This window comes from Anoplophora glabripennis, unplaced genomic scaffold, assembly GCF_000390285.2.
Source record: "Anoplophora glabripennis isolate ALB-LARVAE unplaced genomic scaffold, Agla_2.0 scaffold595, whole genome shotgun sequence".
Lineage (NCBI taxonomy): Eukaryota > Metazoa > Arthropoda > Insecta > Coleoptera > Cerambycidae > Anoplophora > Anoplophora glabripennis.
This window is the reverse complement of record NW_019416673.1, coordinates 224412-245096: the sequence shown is the minus strand read 5'-3', so window position 1 is coordinate 245096 and position 20685 is coordinate 224412. Positions and strand designations below refer to the sequence as shown.

At 30.5% G+C, this 20685-nt stretch overlaps 1 protein-coding gene across 1 annotated transcript; it reads left to right on the top strand.

Annotated features, from left to right (window-relative positions):
- The first annotated feature begins 1416 nt into the window (after positions 1-1416).
- LOC108912138 (bifunctional heparan sulfate N-deacetylase/N-sulfotransferase) lies at positions 1417-20090 on the top strand. Its single transcript, XM_018717307.1, has 11 exons — positions 1417-1573; positions 1845-2372; positions 6645-6839; positions 6896-7148; positions 7254-7419; positions 7538-8026; positions 10599-10906; positions 12626-12808; positions 12861-13081; positions 13798-14253; positions 17354-20090. The coding sequence occupies exons 2-11, from the start codon at positions 2173-2175 to the stop codon at positions 17586-17588; spliced, it is 2706 nt and encodes a 901-aa protein (XP_018572823.1). The 5' UTR covers positions 1417-1573; positions 1845-2172; the 3' UTR covers positions 17589-20090.
- Positions 20091-20685: the final 595 nt, after the last annotated feature.

Genomic DNA, 20685 nt, shown 5'->3' with positions numbered 1-20685 from the left:
CCTGTAGGGGCGTGTCGTAGAACGAGTTGCTATTACAGCGACGTCGTCGGTAAATAAATTGGCCACTCCACATTAGAAAACGATGTCGGTTCTATTACTTCTTAAAAATATTTATTATTTTTAGTTTACATACGATACGATAACGATACTGATGTGCTGTTATATTTACTAACTGGTTTCCATTTTGTTATGTAGGTATACCTAAATATGAACCTATGTAGCAAAATAATTAAGTCTGTGTAGGTAGGTATAATATTTAATTTTTACGACGTTTAGTTCAAGTGAGCTTTCCGCGCATAGCATAATATTATTTACTACCTAAATAATATTTTGAATCTAAATTTGTTATTTTAAATAATCATAATTAGTTTTTAGTTTTTAAAAAATTCTCAAGAATACTTGCAATATGACCGAACAAGGTTTATATGAATCAGACAATTTACCGAATTCCATGATGATTGCGGAGTTTTTTCGAAAAGCATTCTATTTTCTTCGGCAGAAATAAGGGGAATAAAGCAAACAGGTACGAGAATGTGATTTATAGGTATCTACATAAATTTATTTTAAAATACATTTTTTTCTGGTATTTTTACTAATGTATGTTCACATGTCGGTACAATAGTATGGTTTAAAGGGATTTGCCATTTGCCATAGTTATTATAAGTTTAAATTTACAGTATATATAAGGTATCGTACTGCTTATTGACACCACTACACACATTTAATAACCAAAGCAGTCGGCTGCACTGTCGAAACGCTTATATGTCGCGCTTGCCATTTACCACATACTTCTATCCGGATAGAAGTATGTGCCATTTACTTACCGATGACGTCAATGTATCGACATCCCAGTCCATGGCGTTTGCGCTTGAAGCGAACCGATTAAAACTTTAATATCCAATAACTTTTTAATAATAAGATAATCTAACAAAACCTTTTTTGTTTGTAGCATTCAGTGTAGATACGAAAACTATTAAAATATGTTTTCCTGCAAGGGGCCTATTGACTACTGTCTGCTAAAAAATTCAAGATAATGTATCTTTTAGGGGCTTACTATATAAATTTTAATAACAGCCGGCAACCAGTAATACAGCTAAACAGATGCACAAATTAAATATGTGTAGGTACAATACTTTATTTTGACTACAAACTTTACAATTGATATCAAATGAAATAAACAAAATAAGAAGCTACGAGGCTTTTAATATATATCTTGTTATTTAATCGTAAAATGTTGTGTTTAGGTAGATGAGCTGTAACGCAATTGAAGTTAGCCAATTTGGTATGACTTAAGCATCGACAAACGCAACGAATAACAAGAGAGCCAGGAATACTCTTAGTCGGAATCGAAAACAAAGACAACAAGGAACTGGATACGCAAATAATTTTTCATGCCCTTTATCTCTTTTACTTCAAAAAAGTGTAATGTATTCTGTGGTGCCCTGTGGTAGTGAATAGTGATTGCTTGCTAGGAGCTGAATAAATTATAGTTTCCCTGATTTTATATTATACATGGAAACAGTATATTGTTCCAAAATACCAATATGTGAAAAGGAGGAATAAAAATAAAGAGGTATATATATGTATAAAATGACTATCTTTAATGGCAACTGTTTATGTAGGTTATATTTTGATTTTAATCAATTTGCATGCATAGTAAATAAAAACAAATTTATTTGCGTTTCACGTTGTACTTAACATTGAATTATTTCAGTAATAAATTTATTCTGTAAGCGTTTATGATTTAACTTACAAATAGAGATACAAAGACCGATAATATTTGTGTACGATCATTTTAAAATAAACAGTGTGAGGAAGAGTTCTGAAAATAATTCTTGTTTCAGGATAGTATTATTACGAAGACAATTCGAAGAATCAAGTGATGTATTTACAATGCGGAAATCTACTTAGGAGCCACCATGAAATCTTCAGACAAGTGCCCCAGAAAAATGGAAAAAATATCAGTGTTGTGTAACTTAGAAATTTGGAAACATAGTAAATGGAGGACTATTGATAAATTAAGATAATAACAGTCACTGTAAATTTCTTTACATTCCGTAAATTTTGTGCCATAAGTTGAAACTAAATTATATATTAATCTCGATATTAACCATAACTCAAATAACCAAAGTCAATAGTATTACTAAAATAAGGTAACAGCTATAGTGTGAAATGTGCGACGACTCTAGGCCCCTATTAGGGGGTAACAATAAATTACCTTCTGTGAGGCATTTCCCACAAAGAATTAAGAAAAAAACTAGATGGATCTTAAAACCGGCAACTCTAAGGAAGTGTGTGATTGCTATTATATTTTTCTCTATAATTTTGATTATAATATATTCCAGACAGACTCGTACACCCTATCTAGCTACGTAAGTATATCTTTTTTATTAGGTATATTATTTTAATGTAAATAGGTCTACCTACGTACATAATATGTTCTACAAAATCTAAAACAAAATATGTCCAGTATTATAAATACTATACAACAAATTATATATGTAAGAAATAATTTAAAATAGAAATTGACATTTTATTAATCATACATTTTTTTTCCTAAAATTACTGATAAGGATGTAGGCGTTAAGTTGTGGGTCACAATATCTTAGTATATGACCAGTTATTTGCAACAAGAAATAAAATATATTTTAACACGCAATTGAAAATTAGGACTAATAAACATTTAATTGCACGTCTATGCTAAAGTCTGCTGTTATTACTTTTAGAGGACTAAAGTTTTAATATGTTTAGATTTAACGTTAATGTATATTTAAACAATGAGATTTATTTTATCTAAATGTTTTAATATATAAATTTATAGTTCTGTGGAAATATTTGTTTTTTAATCATTGAATTCTTTAGTAACCTTGACATATTTTTAATTAAATTGTTAAAACTTGATAAACTGTTTAATAAATATCGCTAGATGATTTTATGGTATACTAAAATGAATAACCAAAGTGTAGGGTAATTATGAGTAATTACGAAAGGAGCTAGATATCCCAAGAACTATTTATTTTTCTTTTAATTTTTTATTTTTAATTCTGTGAATCCTTAAGCCTTTTATTATCGTATTGGTATCTTATTAGACACAAACATATTTTTAATTTAGTAGATATTTTCTCTTTTTTATTTCTAATAAATATTAAGTATATGATGATAAAACTATTTCAAAACCATAGATTTTAAATAAAATCTTTTAACATAATTTGGTTGTTTAATAAGGTTTTTTATTAAAATATTTTTTTTTGTTACAAACAAATTTTGCACATTATGCATTATAAATATTTCTTAATAACATGGACTTTGAAACCTTGCCTATAACTACTGGCAATAAAATATTTGCAACAAATAGTATGCTCCTGCTTGAGTATAATATAAGTAGGTACCTACTATATAATTATGTAGTAGGTATGTACTTAGTTTTCATTACATATTTATGGAATATATCTCACATTTTTACCTTAATAAATGGTGTCAAAACAAATCTAATATTAATTTTAGGCATCTCTTTTATTTATTAGCTTTGTATGCAATTTTATATAATAACACGTCTCAGAAATACATGCCAAAATTTTAACTACGTATTTAACTCGTTAGAAGTAACAAGTTTTACCTAATATTTTTTTTTCACATTTTTATCACTTGTTTTACCTACCCTATAAGACATACTAATAAATTCTGCCTACGATTTAAAGAAATACCAAACTATTGTTTACTAATGTTTTATGAAATGACTCACTTTAATTTTTTCATTTCATTTTTTAAAATCTTTTACTACTTACCATAAATGCTAACACTAATACCCATTTTTTGTGCTTTTTTCTGTTTATTATTAATTTATCCAAGCGTTTCGACCTATGTGTCTGGGTATCAAGAATTTACAAGTTTAAAAAATTGTTATCTTAAAAACTAAGATGGGGTGGAATCCACAGGAGTAATTTAGTTTACAAGCTTGAGTAATATTTGAGTAGTACTTGCGTAATATTTCAATTATTAGACAGAAGTTATTGCTTTTGATGAGCTAAATGCATGATTAAAGTATTGGCACTTATTCCTGGAATACCGTGGATCTAAATATTACATGATATTCTCGGTACTCGGTAAAATAAAATTATTTACTATTGCTTTACGGTTAATATTTTAGAATATACCAATTTAACCGTACTGTCAAGTTTTTATTTTAATTCCTAATTATATTCAAAATAGTAATACTTTCTTAGAAAAACTTTCTTCCTTGCTTTCTACTAGTTTTATAATAAATAAGTTTTATACCTACTATCTTACTTTGTGGTAAGTTTTTATATAGAGAGTGAGAATATTTCATATAATCAACTTCAAATTTAAAGCCATTTTAGAAATTTTATTTTGCATTAGAATTTGGTAATCACAGCTAATCATAGTCAGGTGGTAGGTCGAATGTACAAAGTAATTAGCTTTTAAGTGTTCACGATTCCAAAATTATGGTTAATAAAAAAACATTAGGTACCTATTATTAAGACAGAGGTTAAAACTAAATTAAAGAATGGCACTTTGAGAAGTAGAAAAAATTTTATCAGTTACATAGAAATAGGAGTATAAACCTAAAATATTTTTCTATCATCACAATTCTAATATTCCAGAAGAGGTTTTTTTTAAGCAAATTAATCCTTTTTTTCATAGACAACATATTTCAACAAACCATTTTTTATACCATTGTTCTTTATCTTTTTTATCAAATTCAAAACAACTTACACTTAAGTAATATTGCCAATTTTGAAATAAAAAATGTAATTGAATAGATATATTCTTCAATAAATCAACAAAGTACTATTGAAAGATATTTACAGTGGAAGTGCACACCTATTTGTAAATGAAATAAAAAGTACAAAAAGTGATAGTATCTATAGTCTTTCCGAAGTCAGTTGAACATGTACAAAAACGCCTAGCAATAAAATTTAATGAGTATCATAATAATTTGAATATAATGTGTAGAAAAGTTCTATTATACAACAACATAAGTATTTTCTTTGTTTATGTTCTCAAACAATTTTATTATATTGATGGTAATTTTTTTTTTGTTCCGGGCTCCAAAATGACATGAAATAAAGTTAGTAAACAAAATATCCCTCTTATATCTCCCTTTCGCAATTGTAATATCAATGATTAATAGAAGGTGCTATAATAAATTAAAATTACCTGAATCACACCAATTCCGCATTGTGCACTGCACTGCTAAATAATTTCTCAACAGCTGAGATTTATTGCCCAGTCACCCAGTGTCAGTGTGTTATACGCCGTTTGGGCGTAAGTATACATTTCTACCATATCCACGCTTAGTTCGACCAGACCTATATGCGGTATGATATGGCTAAATAAATATGGTAAAAAGTTTTTCAAATATTCCAATGTCGAGTTGCTGCGTCAGCGACCGAACCTGGTACACAATGCCAACCTCTTGGTTCTTCAATTGAGATCGGAAAGACTATACCTACCTATAACAATGTTTACATTTTGACATAGGTACATATAAAAATGTATAATTTATTTTATTTGTGTATTTAAAATATGTATTTTCTGTTCAAACAATATTTCATCTTAAAATTTTTCATAGTTTAGGTATACAATTTTTACTAATTACCTAAGTACATGCACATATTGAAGAAATTTTCAATATTTTTAAGTTTTTGATTAATTCAATACATATTAAAACATTTAACAGGTATTATTTAATGTAATTATAAGTAAATAAATTAGTAGTATATACCTAGTACTTACCAAAGTAAGTACCATCTTCGTAGCAGTAGTCAAGAAGTATCTAAGTACTTATCATCACCAATTTGCAGAATTACGAAACTTTCATCACAAGCATTCGATTTCTAGTGTTTCTTTTTTTTTTGAAGGGTAATAATTTTTTTAATAGTAAGTAATATATAATTAATGAACTCATCTGTCTATGAAAGTACCTAGATAAACAATTAATTTTGTGTTTTTATAGTAATATAATGCGACAATTTATTTACTTCTCATTTTGAGACTTCACACTGAGCAAAAATAAACGCATAAAAAATTAAAAACTACTTAAGAAATATCATAAATAAACATTTTCAGAAAATTCTTTAGGGTATCCCATTTAAAAAATCTCGGCCTTACTTATATCTTGCAAACAAAAAAAATATTTTTGTAAAAAATGTTGTACCTATAGTGGACCTAAAATGACTCACAATTCTGTGCAATATAAACAATTTTTGGAAAATTACTGTTTTCCTAGATACCTATTTAAGTCTGTTTTTTTTTTGGAGAACAAACATAATATTTTCAAAATTAGTTTTAGGCATTTATTTTCCATTAAACCGTACTCGTTAAAATATCTTATTATATCAAAAATATTTTTATTGTAAATGCTACTCAACTTTGTTTTTTTCCATACTCTCCCAAAGTTCCTGTCATCGAAAAATTTCTTAGTATTGTTCTAATATCTGTACTACTGAAAATCAAAATTACACTGAAAGTCATGAGTATGATAAATAACACTTATGCAGATCTTACGTTTTTTTTTTTAAGATGTCGGTTTGGGAAGTTTTAAACAGAGGCTAGCCATTTCTTATTTAAGACGGTTTTTGTTATAATTTTATATTTTATTTGTATACATAAATAAATTTTAGGTTCATGCATAGAAATACGAGACCTGAGCCAAATATAAGATGTGGAGTATTGAATGGCCCCAGAATCATTCAAAACCACGACCATAAGACAGATGCAAGACTGCGAAGTTACCCTAAAGTTTTAGTTTTTGTAGAAACAATGTATTCAAAGCTTGGAAGGGACATTGCCGAACTACTAGTTCACACAAGAATAAAGTTGGTTTTTAAAAGCAATTATGAATGGTTTGATACCTGTTACTTTAATATTCTAGGTACAAAATAGAAGTCACTGGTAAAAGTGTTCCAGTTTTAACGAATTTGGATAAAGGCAGATACGGTGTAATAGTGTTTGAAAATTTTAGCAAGTACCTACAGATGGATAATTGGAACAGGGAATTACTAGATAAATATTGTAGGGAATATTCAGTAGGTATAATTGGTTTCATCACGCCAGAGGAGGAAACTTATGTAGGATCTCAACTTAAGGGCTTTCCTCTGTTTATACACACTAACCTAAAATTGAAGGTATTGTAATATTTAGTATTTCTTTAAGACACTTTTTAAATATTGATATATTTACTATAAATGATGTTAAAAGTAAAATTGGTTCAATCAGTTCTAAAATTCTAGGATGCCGCACTAAACCCGGCCTCCCAAATCTTGCGATTAACCCGTGCTGGAGAAACTGCATGGGGTGAATTGCCTGGTAATGATTGGACCGTATTTCAAGCAAATCACTCCACATATGAAACTTTGGAATGGGCGAACAGAAATGATAATTTCCAAATCAATGACAGTATGTATAATAATTCTGTTAGATATTTTTCAAATTAATATAAATATTATCCATACATAATTAGTTTATTTTTCTTTGGTACGTCACCTTGTAATATAAATCGTTACTTTTTAAATAGGTGGTGTGAAAACACCGCTTCCAACGGTTATCCAGGACCATGGACTATTCGACAACATACAAAGAGTGATTTTTGGATCCGGCCTAAGGTTTTGGCTCCACCGGTTATTATTCCTGGATAGCTTATCCTATTTAAGCCACGGGCAGCTCAGCTTGTCATTAGATCGAAAATTTCTCGTCGATATCGATGATATATTCGTTGGTGAAGTAGGGACCCGTTTGAGACCAGAGGACGTAAAAGCTTTAATAAACACGCAGGCAAGACTCGCTAGTATGGTGCCTGGATTCAAATTCAACCTGGGTTTCTCTGGAAAGTATTTTCATCACGGTAATAGTGAGGAAGATAAAGGAGATGATTTAATTCTGGAAAATATTGATAAATTTATGTGGTTTTCTCACATGTGGAACCATCAACAGCCTCACTTGTATGATAATTTAACTCTGCTCATGGAAGATATGGTGCTGAACAAAAATTTTGCTAAAGAAAAAGGTAGGATTTCTCTACATTAACAATCACTTTATTACTTTTCAAAATATTTTTCCAAAAGAAAATAATATAAGCCTAATTTAATAGGAAAAAACAACTAATCAAAATTCTCACTTTCATAATTAATTACTCAAGTATTACTCGAATAATAGACAAAGACTGAGAAGAGGGAAGATGACTCATGTGCACATCGTACATGTGACGTAAATAATTATTTGAATGCCCAAATATTATTAAAATGTTTCTCAATGAATGTATTATTATACAAATATTTCTCAAACTAAAACTATCGTGGTTTCCCCTTCGCTACTTTATTTGATGGGGTATTACAGCTTGCTCAAATGAAACATTTTTATTATTACTAGTTTCATAAATTACAGTCACACAAAAAAAAAGTTGTCTGTACTGTCAGAATTGAGCTATCACATGGCAGTAATTTCCTAACCACAAAAAACAGGTCAAAAATAGCAAAAATTCACTCAATTCAATTTTCTTTCCATATTCAAATGTTTATTTATATGGTTAATACCCTGCCGAACGTGAATCTGCGGTCAGAATTGATGGTTCTTTTTCTAACCTAAAAAAAAATGTAATTGACCCATTTTTTTTCAGGCCAGATATCACGAATTTTCCGAAAATAATAGATTCGCGCCAAATTTGTTATATGGGGGATTTCGGGGTCGCTGATCACGGATCCGAGATTAATTTTGCAAAATTCAAGATGACAGATTCAAGATGGCCGACCAAATTCATTTTGTAATATTTTTGTTTACTTTATAACCCGCGTACCCAATCATATTTTAACCCTTCTTTTTTCTGTAAAAGATCTATTTATGGGTTTTCTACCTAATCTCAGGTAATAAAGTGCATAGGTAATTGATTAAATTTTTAAAAATTAACTTTGTAAATCTGATTGCGGATTCGTGATCAGTGACCCCCTTATACCAAATTTAGCGCGATTGTGTTATTTTTTGAAAATTTGGGCGGCCATATTCGATCGGTCATCTTGAATTTTGCAAAATTGACCTCGTATCCGTGATCAACGACCTCGAGAACCCCCCAATACCAAATTTGGCATTAATCTGTTATTTTTTAAAATTTGTGATATCAAACATTAATTGACCTGTTTTTTTTTTGAGGTTAGAAAAAGAACCATCAATTGTGACCGCGGATTCACGTTCGACGGGGCCTTAACTATATAAATGAACATTTGAATATAGAAAATAATTATTTTGTAATTTTCCTAGCACTTTTTCGTGAATTTTTTCTATTTTTGACCTGTTTTTTGAGGTTAGACAATTCCTGTGATGTGATAGCTCAATTCTGACACCGGATTTGTGATCAGGATCCAAAAATACTACGGATAACATAATATGTCACATGAAAAGTACAGACAACTTTTTTTTGTGTGGCGTGTTATCATTAATAACTATATACATAATTGCATTAATAATTCAATGTTATATGCCTCTCCAATAAAGTCGTAGACTTGAACCATCATGGAATCTTTGCATGGCCGATAATTTATGCCTATATGCATATACAAAGCCTTTATAAAGCGTGACCGCCGAGCTTAGACAACCCAACATTCCACGGTTAGTACTGTCAATTAAAAATAAAATCTCATGAAATATACCAATCACCAGGCGGTAAAACAGAATGTTTTAATGTAACCTTACTGTTTTAATTTTACCGAAATTTAATTGCCAAATGAAGGAAATAAAATTACTGCTCCAAACAAAATTACTGGTCACATGGCTTGTAATCATTATTGCTCTGTATTTTTGCAAAACCACATAACGTTGCCAATTTAAAGATTTTTCTTCGAATCATAGGGCTATTTTAAGTCAAAAATGTGTTCATTGGCTTTTTAAATGCTGGGACCTAGAATTTACAACACTGGCCATGTCTGCGTTACAAAATGATAAACATTGCCAAACATTCAGAGAAATGAATTTTGCTTGTTAGAATTCCCACATTGAAGGAGAACTGTAAATCATTTTTAAACTTTTTAGAGTAATTCATATAAAGTTTCATCGAAAAATGAAAATAAAAAAATCGAAAATATCTGAGATAGGTACAAGGGTTGAATTTGAAAAAATTAAATTATTTTCAGGCATATCTCGGGAACTCGTTACATAGTTTATCTTTAATTTGAAATAGAGAGTAGTAATGCGGATATTGTTTATTCAGGTGTTATTTCATATAAGCACAAAAATCCATTTTCCCACATACTCGATTCTCGGGAACCTTTTATAAAAAATAAATAATACATTTTGTTGTAAAGAAATTTGTAATTTGTTGCTTTTGAACGAGCGGCATCGTAAATTACAAATTTCTTTACACCAAAAAGTAATTTGAGTTTCAAACTAACTCCATTTTATAGAAAATCCGCGTTAAAATGGGGGAAACTCTGTTATTTGTGCATTAATTCATATTTAGACAAACTGTGTAATAAAATCTACAAAAATGTATTGCTGGTTGCTTATTTGCTATAAAGTCCTCTTATTGAAACCGGTATGAATTAGAACAGTCTTTAATTCATGTATTCATTTAATTTATTTGTATTTTTAAGGGATACCCATAGATTCTGGCTACTCTATAGCCCCACACCACTCAGGAGTATATCCAGTCCACGAACTTCTGTATACTGCCTGGAAAAAAGTGTGGAATATTAGAGTAACGTCTACCGAGGAGTATCCGCATTTAAGGCCAGCTAGGCTAAGGAGGGGTTTCATACACAGAAACATTATGGTGCTACCAAGACAGACCTGTGGGCTTTTTACTCACACCATGTTGATAGACAGATATCCAGGTGGGAGGGAAAAATTAGACGAGTCCATACAGGGAGGGGAACTGTTTCAAACCATTGTGTATAATCCAGTAAGTTTTTTCTAGTTATTTATTTTTACGATAGTATATCTGAAATTTATCCATTAAAATCGTAGCTTATATAAACCAACTAATTCAGATGTGCTGCATAGCAATTTGCCTAGTAGCAGACTGCAGAAACCTTTCAGCATTTGCTTTTGTGTAAAACAGAGACGTATTTAAAAATTTTATTATTTGGCCATCAGGTTCAATAAATAAATAAAATTCAGTATAAATAAAAATTTTGAAATAAATCGGTTTACTGCTTTTAAGGTTCTTTGGGTTCTCTAAAAGAAAAGGTATATAAACTGAAAAATTTAAAAAAATGTAGGTATACATAAGAATGTATATAATAAATATATTTTACTAATATTTGCAATGCATTTTGAAAATAATATACTCTAATGATTTAAGCAATACATTGCATATAGTTTACACAAAAAAAGGATTTTCGAGGATATTTCTTGGGAGGTCATCTTTGAATTGTGTTGATTATCGTATTGCTTTCAGTCATTTTAAGTTAATAATAAAAAAAAGACACTGAAAACTGCTAACTACCCTGTCTGTAAACACAAAATGTTTCAATAAAAGTTTATCGGAAAAATATATTCTTTTTAAATATTAAAAAAAAAACGGTTGTGTTCCTGGAACAACACAATTTTCGAAATATCTAAAACTTTAATTTTTGGTGCAAAATGTACTTTAGTCCAGGCCGCTTGAACTCGATAGTTCAAATTTTCAGTAACATTTTTCATTACCCTGTAATATCATTAGGGCGTCGAGTGTGGAACACCCTGTACAGTCTAATCAAGTGATTACTTATTACTTAACAAATGCTTAACGGAGACTCAAAGTACCGGGCCTTAATTTAATGTTTTAAATATGTTGTAACTGAAATATGCAAGTGTTTCGAAGAAATTTAACATTAATTAAAATGTTGCTGGAACATGTAAAAATCTGATAATTTTTTTTCCTTTGGGCCATAGACCTATTTTATTTTACTTTTGAGAAGCAGGGCACCAAAGATGATTTTTTTTAATCATATGACCAAAGTATAATATAATTTTTGTTCGAGAGAAACAGTTTAGTGTACCAAAGTCATCCGTCTTCTGTCCTTAAATGATTTTATATTTTTATACCTATTCTGTCAAAGCAAAGATAAATCTTATTTAACCAAAATACCTTTTGTTGTGTAAAATAACATTTATACACAATGTCACATATTGAGCTATGTTCAGTGTAAAATCGTATTTTACGGTATTTCTTATGTAACGTGTACTAGAGATAGCTTTAATGGAATCAGAAAAACCTAAGTTGTGCCAGCCTAACTTATTAGTTTAGATATTTTTATTAATATTTAAAAAAGGGGCAAACTGGAAGGCTTGAATTTAAGCGGATTGGATCTCTAGACATTATTGCACTGACCTGTTCAAAGTTTTCAAATCGAACAATTCACTGAGTAGGTTTTAAAAGGTCATTTCGCTCAGCCACCAATTTTAATATTTGTTTTGTTCATGCTATTTTCAAAGCTAAACCTAAAGGTCTTGTTTAAATTTATTTTATTTATCTTTATTTTTTATCCGCATCACATGTCATTGTGATCTTGTATCATAATTATTTTTAATGTTTCTTTGAAAAATTTTATTATAAAATTAATCAATTAAGACAATATGAAAAATTACCTTATTCCTTGATCTTTTACATCAGACATTTCAAAAATTGCATTTCTAGATCAACATTTTTATGACTCACATGTCAAACTATGGCAACGACAGATTAGGATTATACACTTTTGAATCAGTAATAAAATTCATCCAGTGTTGGACAAATATCAAATTGACTTCTGCTCCGCCACTGCAGTTGGCTGAAAATTATTTCAAATTGTACCCTGGAGAAGCAGATCCTGTGTGGGGGGTAAGAATTCAGTATTTTTTTAAAGATAAGTATATGTTTACAATAATTGTAGAATCCTTGTGATGATGTAAGGCACCAAAAGATTTGGTCTCGTAACAAGTCCTGTGATTCGTTACCAAAGTTTTTGGTAATAGGACCTCAAAAGACTGGTACTACAGCATTGTACACATTTTTATCTCTTCATCCAGCTATAGCAAGTAATTTACCTAGTCCGACTACTTTTGAAGAAATTCAGTTTTTTAATGCTCACAATTATCTAAGGGGATTAGACTGGTAAGATTTTCACCAAATCTATGATAAGGATGTCTGTCTTGGCTATGATGAAAACAGTGAAAGATACAAAGTGGGTCAAATTAGAAAAAAATTTACCTATTATTGGACCATTGAAATAGCATAGTAATAAATCTCAGATACACATTTATGCTGAATAAAAAGAAATACAGTTTTCAAAAATATTTATAATTAAAAAAAAAATTTATTTCAAAAACTTATATGTTCTCCTTTTATGAAAAAATTTAAGCTTTAACGATGCAACAGGAATATAGTGTTTTGTCGACACTTTGAACCTTTTCTTCACGTAGATCAGTGTTGACAGAAAGTGAGGAGTATCTTTCTTCCACGGTTTTTCATGTGAAAAAAAATCGACAAACATCTAAAAATCTGGTATTTAAGTCTCCCATACTGTGACAAAAACCACACCCTGGGAGCGAACGGGTGTAAGTTTTAAAAAATTGAATAATAAAATTAATTTATTCTGGTAATAGAAAAAATAAAAAAAACAACAAAATTCAATATTTGTAAAATTACTCAAAAATAAAAAATATATCTGAGCTCTATTTTGTCCATTTTAAATTTGAGCCACCTTGTATCTTTAACCAATGACATTATTGTCAAAACAGTCATCTTTGACTTGGACATGGTTTATTTCTTTTGTGAAGAGGATCGATAATAGAAGTATGCTATTCATAATTCCATTCAAACATTTTTAGGTACATGGATTTTTTCCCGTCAGATACTAATTCCTCTGCTCGGTACTACTTTGAAAAGAGTGCTACATACTTTGATGGTGAATTAGTCCCAAAGAGGGTGCACGCTCTTCTACCTCACGCAAAATTGATAACGATATTGATATCCCCCGCAAAACGGGCCTATTCTTGGTATCAGCACACTAAGGCTCATGGCGACATAATAGCTAATAATTATAGTTTCCATCAGGTTATAACGGCTAGCGATACCGCCCCAAAACCGCTAAGAGATTTGAGGAACCGGTGCTTAAATCCAGGTAAATATGCTCAACACCTGGAGAGGTGGATGACGTATTTTTTGCCGCAAGCTCTACACATTATCGATGGGGAGGAGCTGAAGAGTAATCCGATTGAGGTTATGAACGAGGTGCAGAAGTTTTTGAAAATTACGCCGGTTTTTAACTACACCGAACATCTGAGGTAAGTTACTGTTTACATTTTTTGCATGGCTGCTCTTACCACAGCTTACCACGTTATGTGGCAGTTGCTAGACTAGTTGATTTTGAGCATTTTATTGTATGTTAGCGCCTTAATGTTTTATCGAAATTGAGCATTGCTATGATTCTTTGCACGCTTGATTCAATCCTCTAAGCGCAATATCATTAGGTGAATCAATAGGTAGACGAGCTTACAGAAAATACCACCGGGAAACAAAAAATATGGTGATATAGGAAAAAAATTCTAAGATAGTGTTTTTTTCTTGAAGCGCATAAATTGCGAAGTTAACCTAAAAAATTCATAAAAGTCAAAAAAAACGGTTTTTTGCTAATAAAAAAAAACTTAGACTCCTATTGAAAAAAGTTAAAATAGAAAGTTGTAGCTATTAAAAAAACCTATCGATTCGTATTTTTAAATATATCAATTGCTATATTACTTTTCGAGATATAAAGGAAAAAATTGACTAAAATCAACTTTTTTTAAGGTTTTGAAACTTGTTACTTGCTGTAAATGTAGCCCTCGGCAAGCAAAAAAAGTGCCTTTTTTTTAAATTGAAGAATATTACAAACTTTTCGAGTTATATCAATTTTTCGAAAAAAAGGTCATCTCGAAAATCAGCTCTTTTTGCTCGACCAATAGTTGTGGAGAAACGAATCAAGGGTTCATTTTTCCTTAAGAGTAGTACTTTCATGATAAAAAAGAGTGATAAGGATTTTATTCATTTCAAGTGTCCAAATATGACTGAAAAAAGTAAAAATTTTTTGGTCGCGTTTTTTTTTTAATATCTTTTTGATTTTCATTTCTTGATGTCGATTACAGGAATCGATTGCTGGCAATTTTACGCGAATTTTAAAAAAACCTTGCTCTACGACCTTCTGGAGCCGAGATAATTTTTTTTTTTTTCAAAAAATTCCACAGGCCCCTATTTAAGTGCTACAGCGTCCATTCCTATAGAGATTGAAGTTGAAGACTTATATTTTCAATAAAAAAATACTGTGGTTCATTTTGGCCACCGCTCAGAAAACTGAATTCTTTCGTTCAAAAGCGCTCTTACTTTCAAAATCTTCATTATCTCGACTTCTGGACCACGTATAAAAATCCTTTTGTTATTAAAATGGGGTAGCTCGACGACATAAACCAAAATATGACGTTTACGACGGCCTCAACAGCATAATTACCTTTGAAAAATGTAATTGTCCTTTAGTCTAAAATTCTGTCACCCAGAGCTAGTAAAGTACAAAAATAGAAATATGTTACTGAAATTTGCAAATAACCAATAAATGATCATAAGTGACATTCTCCAGTGAGTTACTGATTTTTAAATCGTCATTGTCATTAGCTGTTACTAAAATTAATCCATTTGTTAATTTAGACATCTTGATGTTTTGAAAGACATATCTCTTTTCTTCAAAGTTTCTTCTTTTATGCATTTGGAAAAGCTTTATTTTTGATACAGTGTGTTTAAAATTAATGATTACTTACTTTAATTTATGTGGCAAAAAACAGTTAAGGAGAATCATATAAATAATATTTTATTTCACAAGGAGAAGGCAAGGTAATGGGATTTTTGTAATTTTTTATATTTATGGTACGTGTAGTTTGGACCTTGAATAAGAATTTTCCGAAGTAGTTCCAAGCAACATTCATAAACTACCGAGATAACTGATTTTGAGGTTTAATCTGTCAGCTAAATTAACTACTAGAAGCTACACATTTTCAACTAGGAGCGTGGCCTAGTTGGTAGCGTTTGGTTCCGACAGTCACGAAATCGTTCATTCGAGTCTCGTTGCTCGACATTTTTTTTCCCCCTTCAAAACGCACCATATATTTTTGTTTATTCTATTTCTCATCTTGAAAATTATAAATAAAGAAATATTTTAATAACTACTTACAGACATATATGTAGGAATATTCTTCAAATATTTCATTAAACTACACAATTGGTTGACAAACAATATTTATTATGAATTAGCAATAAGATTTCTTTGAAAAAAAAAAAACAAACGAGGTCAGGTAGGCTGTTCTTTTATTTTATATTTACAATTAGTATTTGACATTTTACGTAGTGTAGCATGAACAAGAACGGTATAGTTATCATAGAAACGTGGGAAGCAGAAATTTTTTAAGCATCTAGCACATCTTATAAATGTTATGTTTGTACAGGCACATTTTGTTTTCAACATATCGATGTCGAAGCAAACATTGTTAACATTTTGAAAGATTGTGCCACACTGAGTAAAATGTCAAATATTAATTGTAAATATAAAATAAAAGAACAGCCTACCTGACCTCATTTGTTTTTTTTTTTTCAAAGAAATCTCATTGCTAATTCATAATAAATATTGTTTATCAACCAATTGTGCAGTTTAATGAAATATTTGAAGAATATTCCTACATATATGTACATAAATAGTAGTATTTCGTTTATTCGTAATTTTCGAAATGAGAAAAAGAATAAAAAAAATATGGTGCATTTTGAACGTGACTCGGAATCGAACGCTACCAACTAGGCCACGCTCCCAGTTAAAAAATGTGTCGCATCTAGTGGATTTAGCTGACAAGTAAAACTTCAAAACCGATTATCGTGGTAATTTATGAAAATTCTTATTCAAGATCTAAACTACACGTACCATAAATATCAAAAATTACAAAAATCCAATTACCTTGCCTTCTCCTTGTCAGTCATGGATAACTACTTGAATTATTATCTTAATATTAATTACACTTTCTAATTCAATCAAATTTGAATTATATATTTTCAGCCATTTCCTTGTAATTCAAAAAAAATCACAATTTTTCTTTTTTTATTTTATTGCTCTTTATTGTTGCAACGAAAAGTTTTTGAGTAAGTACATGTTTATATGAACTATTTTGGTTAACTTGTGACATAATCTACAATTAAAGCTGTGCCAAATATGTTAGTTTTAAAAAAGTAGTGCACCCTTTTTATCTTTGTTGTATATTTATGTCCTCATTTTCCTATTCATCTTCATCCAAATCCTACTATTTAACTTTTAGTTTTTAATTATTATCATCAGGTAAATAGCAAAAAAAGTAAAACGAAGAATATTTTGTTTTACAGATTTGACCCAAAAAAAGGCTTCTTCTGCCAAGTCGTAAACGGAGACCACACTAAATGTCTTGGTCGCAGTAAAGGCAGACAATATCCTCCCATGGAAGAGAAGTCACTGAAATACCTTCAGAGGTATTATTTGAGCCATAATACTGCTTTAGTCAAATTGTATAAAAAGAATGGCATTAGAACTATTCCAAATTGGCTAAAAGAAGATTTGTCGGATAAAACTGACGACAACTAAGGTTTTAAATTAAGTTATTAGCTTTATTGTACATTTTCATCACATAAAGATACTTATGGTATTATAAGTTTATGGTATACTATTTGAAAATATTTTTTATTGTAAATATTTTACAATATTTTATTTTTGTACTTATACTACTATTTAATATTTATTACATTTCTTCCTCTTAGTAGCTGATTTTAACTTCTGTATAATTTATTTATTTAGTCGAATATATAATTGAAATGCAAATAATTTATATCTAATATGGAAAATAACACGTAAGTTATTAATAAGTATGGCAATACATATTTTAAAATTCTTTACATAATACAACAATAATAAAAAAGTAATAGTGGTATTAATAATGAAAATAGAGCTTTTCCTTTGAAATCAACTTATGTATCGAGTCGTACTTTGAATTTTTTAAATACAGATGTATTTAAGTCAATTGAAGGTATCTCAAAATTCACGTTTTAGATAATTTCCTGTTACAGTGGTATTCCTAATTAATTCTTCAATTCAGTCTTAACCGATATTAAAAATCCTGGACAAAAATGTTTCTTGTGAAAGTAATTTCCAGAGGTTCGTTTTCTTTTTCTTAGTCGCCACGTTCACACCATCTTTACACTTTAAAGTATTTTTTGACATGGATGCAACATAAAACAATCTTTCTGCTCATAATTTTCGAACATAAACAGAGACTAATGAACTACTGACTGAAAGGTAACACGTTCACTGTCGGCTATGGTAATTAAATCCGTACCCCATGCCAGGTATGTTTTTATGGAAAAGTAAAAATTTTAAAAACTTCCTTAAATAACTCTGCAGATATAATAAATGAGTTTTGACGTTTCCTGGTAATTTTTTGTTTTGGACGCGCTGGAGTGTCCGTGACACTGGAGGTCTAATTTTGTGTATAGGCGCAACTGGACGCACTAGCGCGTCCAGCCTCTAATCGTTATTTATAATTAGTGACATAATCACTTACAAAATGTACAAGGTGTGGCAAGATAACTTCCTTATTTCGTAATGCAATGAAACAAAAATAGTAAAGATATATTTTCAATTTTTTTTTTATTAAAAAGTTAAACATTTAAAGTTGTGGTTTACATCGTTTTAAAAATCATATCTGGTAAGTGACGTCCCCCACTGTCGATATACTGGTTGAACCGAATTCTGCTATTTGCCGAGATTGCGCACCAAACGGTGAAACGTTGTGAATGCAAAGGCGTCTGATGGAGTTCTCGGTGGTTGTTGCCAGCCTAGTAGCGCATATTTAGCTTATTGACATATCCAGTCAAATTAAAATGAAAACAGAAGCGCGTCTTCAAGAAGTGCTCTACATGCATTTCTTCGAACATTAGTCGCGTTCGTAAAGTTCCTGCACAATGGCCAACTTGTGAAAGAAATGGATAGATTCTCAGGGGTTCTGGTGGGACGTGCGTCCTCAGTTCTTCTTTTCTGCACAGAACCAGTCTCCCTGAACGTAGTGACACACAAAAGAATTGATTTCCGGTCCAAAATAGGACCCAATGGTGCAGTATTGAAGCGATTTCGGAAGGCGTGCTATCTTGCCGCACCTTGTATTTGAAATAGAAAAATATCAAACAGAAAATTGATAATCCACAAAATAAGCAAAATGTATTGTATTCAGAAAATATGAAAACAAAATGAACAAAAATAAAAGTCAAAAGTAAATAAGCGGACCTTCTATAAAACATAATTTTGGATAGACATAAATTGTGTAAGAAATGTATATTCTTCAATAAACATCTTTGAAAACAAAACAAAAATAGAAGAAATCGATATGCTAATAATTCCGAAAAAAAACGGGCCCATAAAATTACAGTTTATTACGTTACTCAAGTGACTCTACACGCACTACCGAACAAACTGATATTGAATAGAAACGGAGAAGGCATACACACATAACTCAAGTTGACATGCTAGCGCGTTAGAGGCAGTGAACGTGTTAAAATTAGGTCTTCTCTAACATGGCGTGTTCGAATTTTTGTAACTTTAAAACAGTTAGTGAGCGCAATTCAAAAGCAAGTCTGGAAATCAGTCCTGCATCGAACTTTAATAGCTTATGTCAAATGCACATGGGGCTTACTGAATAATAATAAACTGCTCTTCTCCCACACAAGTCTCCGACTTCTGGGATAATCCATGCGATTAGAATGAAGGGTAAAGTTGTTATTTTATTATTAATAGAGCAAATAAGAGTTGTTTAAGAGTTCTAATGCTGGGATCACAATATTTTCAAATGATTTTGATGTCCAAGATTAATTTAAAAAATCCCCAGAGTTCTGACTCCAAACGGGTTGGGAACGTGTATGTGTACAGGGTGTCTCAAATTCTGTGCCCCTGGGCTGTTATTGGCTAATAAAAGACCTGCGTAAAAATTTCCCTTGAGGTTTCAAATAGGAGATCGAAAACTCTCATCAAAAGTCGACAGTTTTGTTTAATTTCAAAATACTTTTATGTTCTAGAACACAAAAATCTTTTTAATTCTAGCACATAAAACAAATGACAAAATAATTTGTCATTTTCTTGAAACTTATTTATGATTTTATTAATTAAACAATATATGTACAATTTAAATAATTTCAATACAAAACAGTAACTATTATAAACAAGATGATTACAATTTATTTTGCACTACTTGTAAATTGATAGTGTCGATATTGCAGAGAGTTAATTTTATGCTAGATCCAATACTGTCAGTTATCGTAGCTTTTAGTTCTAGGTGTTCAATGAGGCTGCTGCTGTAATTATTTAAGTTTACTGCGCACGTTGTATTATTATTGGCAAGTTCCGTTGGTTCTGCTGAAGATGGTAAAAATTTATTTCAGATTGAAATTTTATTTTGTATAGAATCTTCTATAGCTATAGGTCTCCGCTACCGTACTAGAATGCCACCCCCCATGTCGTTTAGTGGTGGTAATATCGGCCCCTGTGTCGGCTAATAGAATGGTGAAATAATGTCTAAAATACTGGCACTCTCCTCATTTTGTTGATACCAACCACTTGGTTAACACATTTTTCTCTGACATACTTCACAAAAAATCTTCGACTTGTAGTAACTGAAATCACAAAACATCTTGGAGTA

Bases quoted from the DNA above. Each gene is read 5' to 3' on its own strand.
- LOC108912138 (XM_018717307.1), top strand. From the start codon at position 2,173: ATGTGCGACGACTCTAGGCCCCTATTAGGGGGTAACAATAAATTACCT. The intron at 8,027-10,598 runs GTAGGATTTCTC...TGTATTTTTAAG, and splicing joins AAATTTTGCTAAAGAAAAAG to GGATACCCATAGATTCTGGC. The intron at 13,082-13,797 runs GTAAGATTTTCA...AAACATTTTTAG, and splicing joins TATCTAAGGGGATTAGACTG to GTACATGGATTTTTTCCCGT.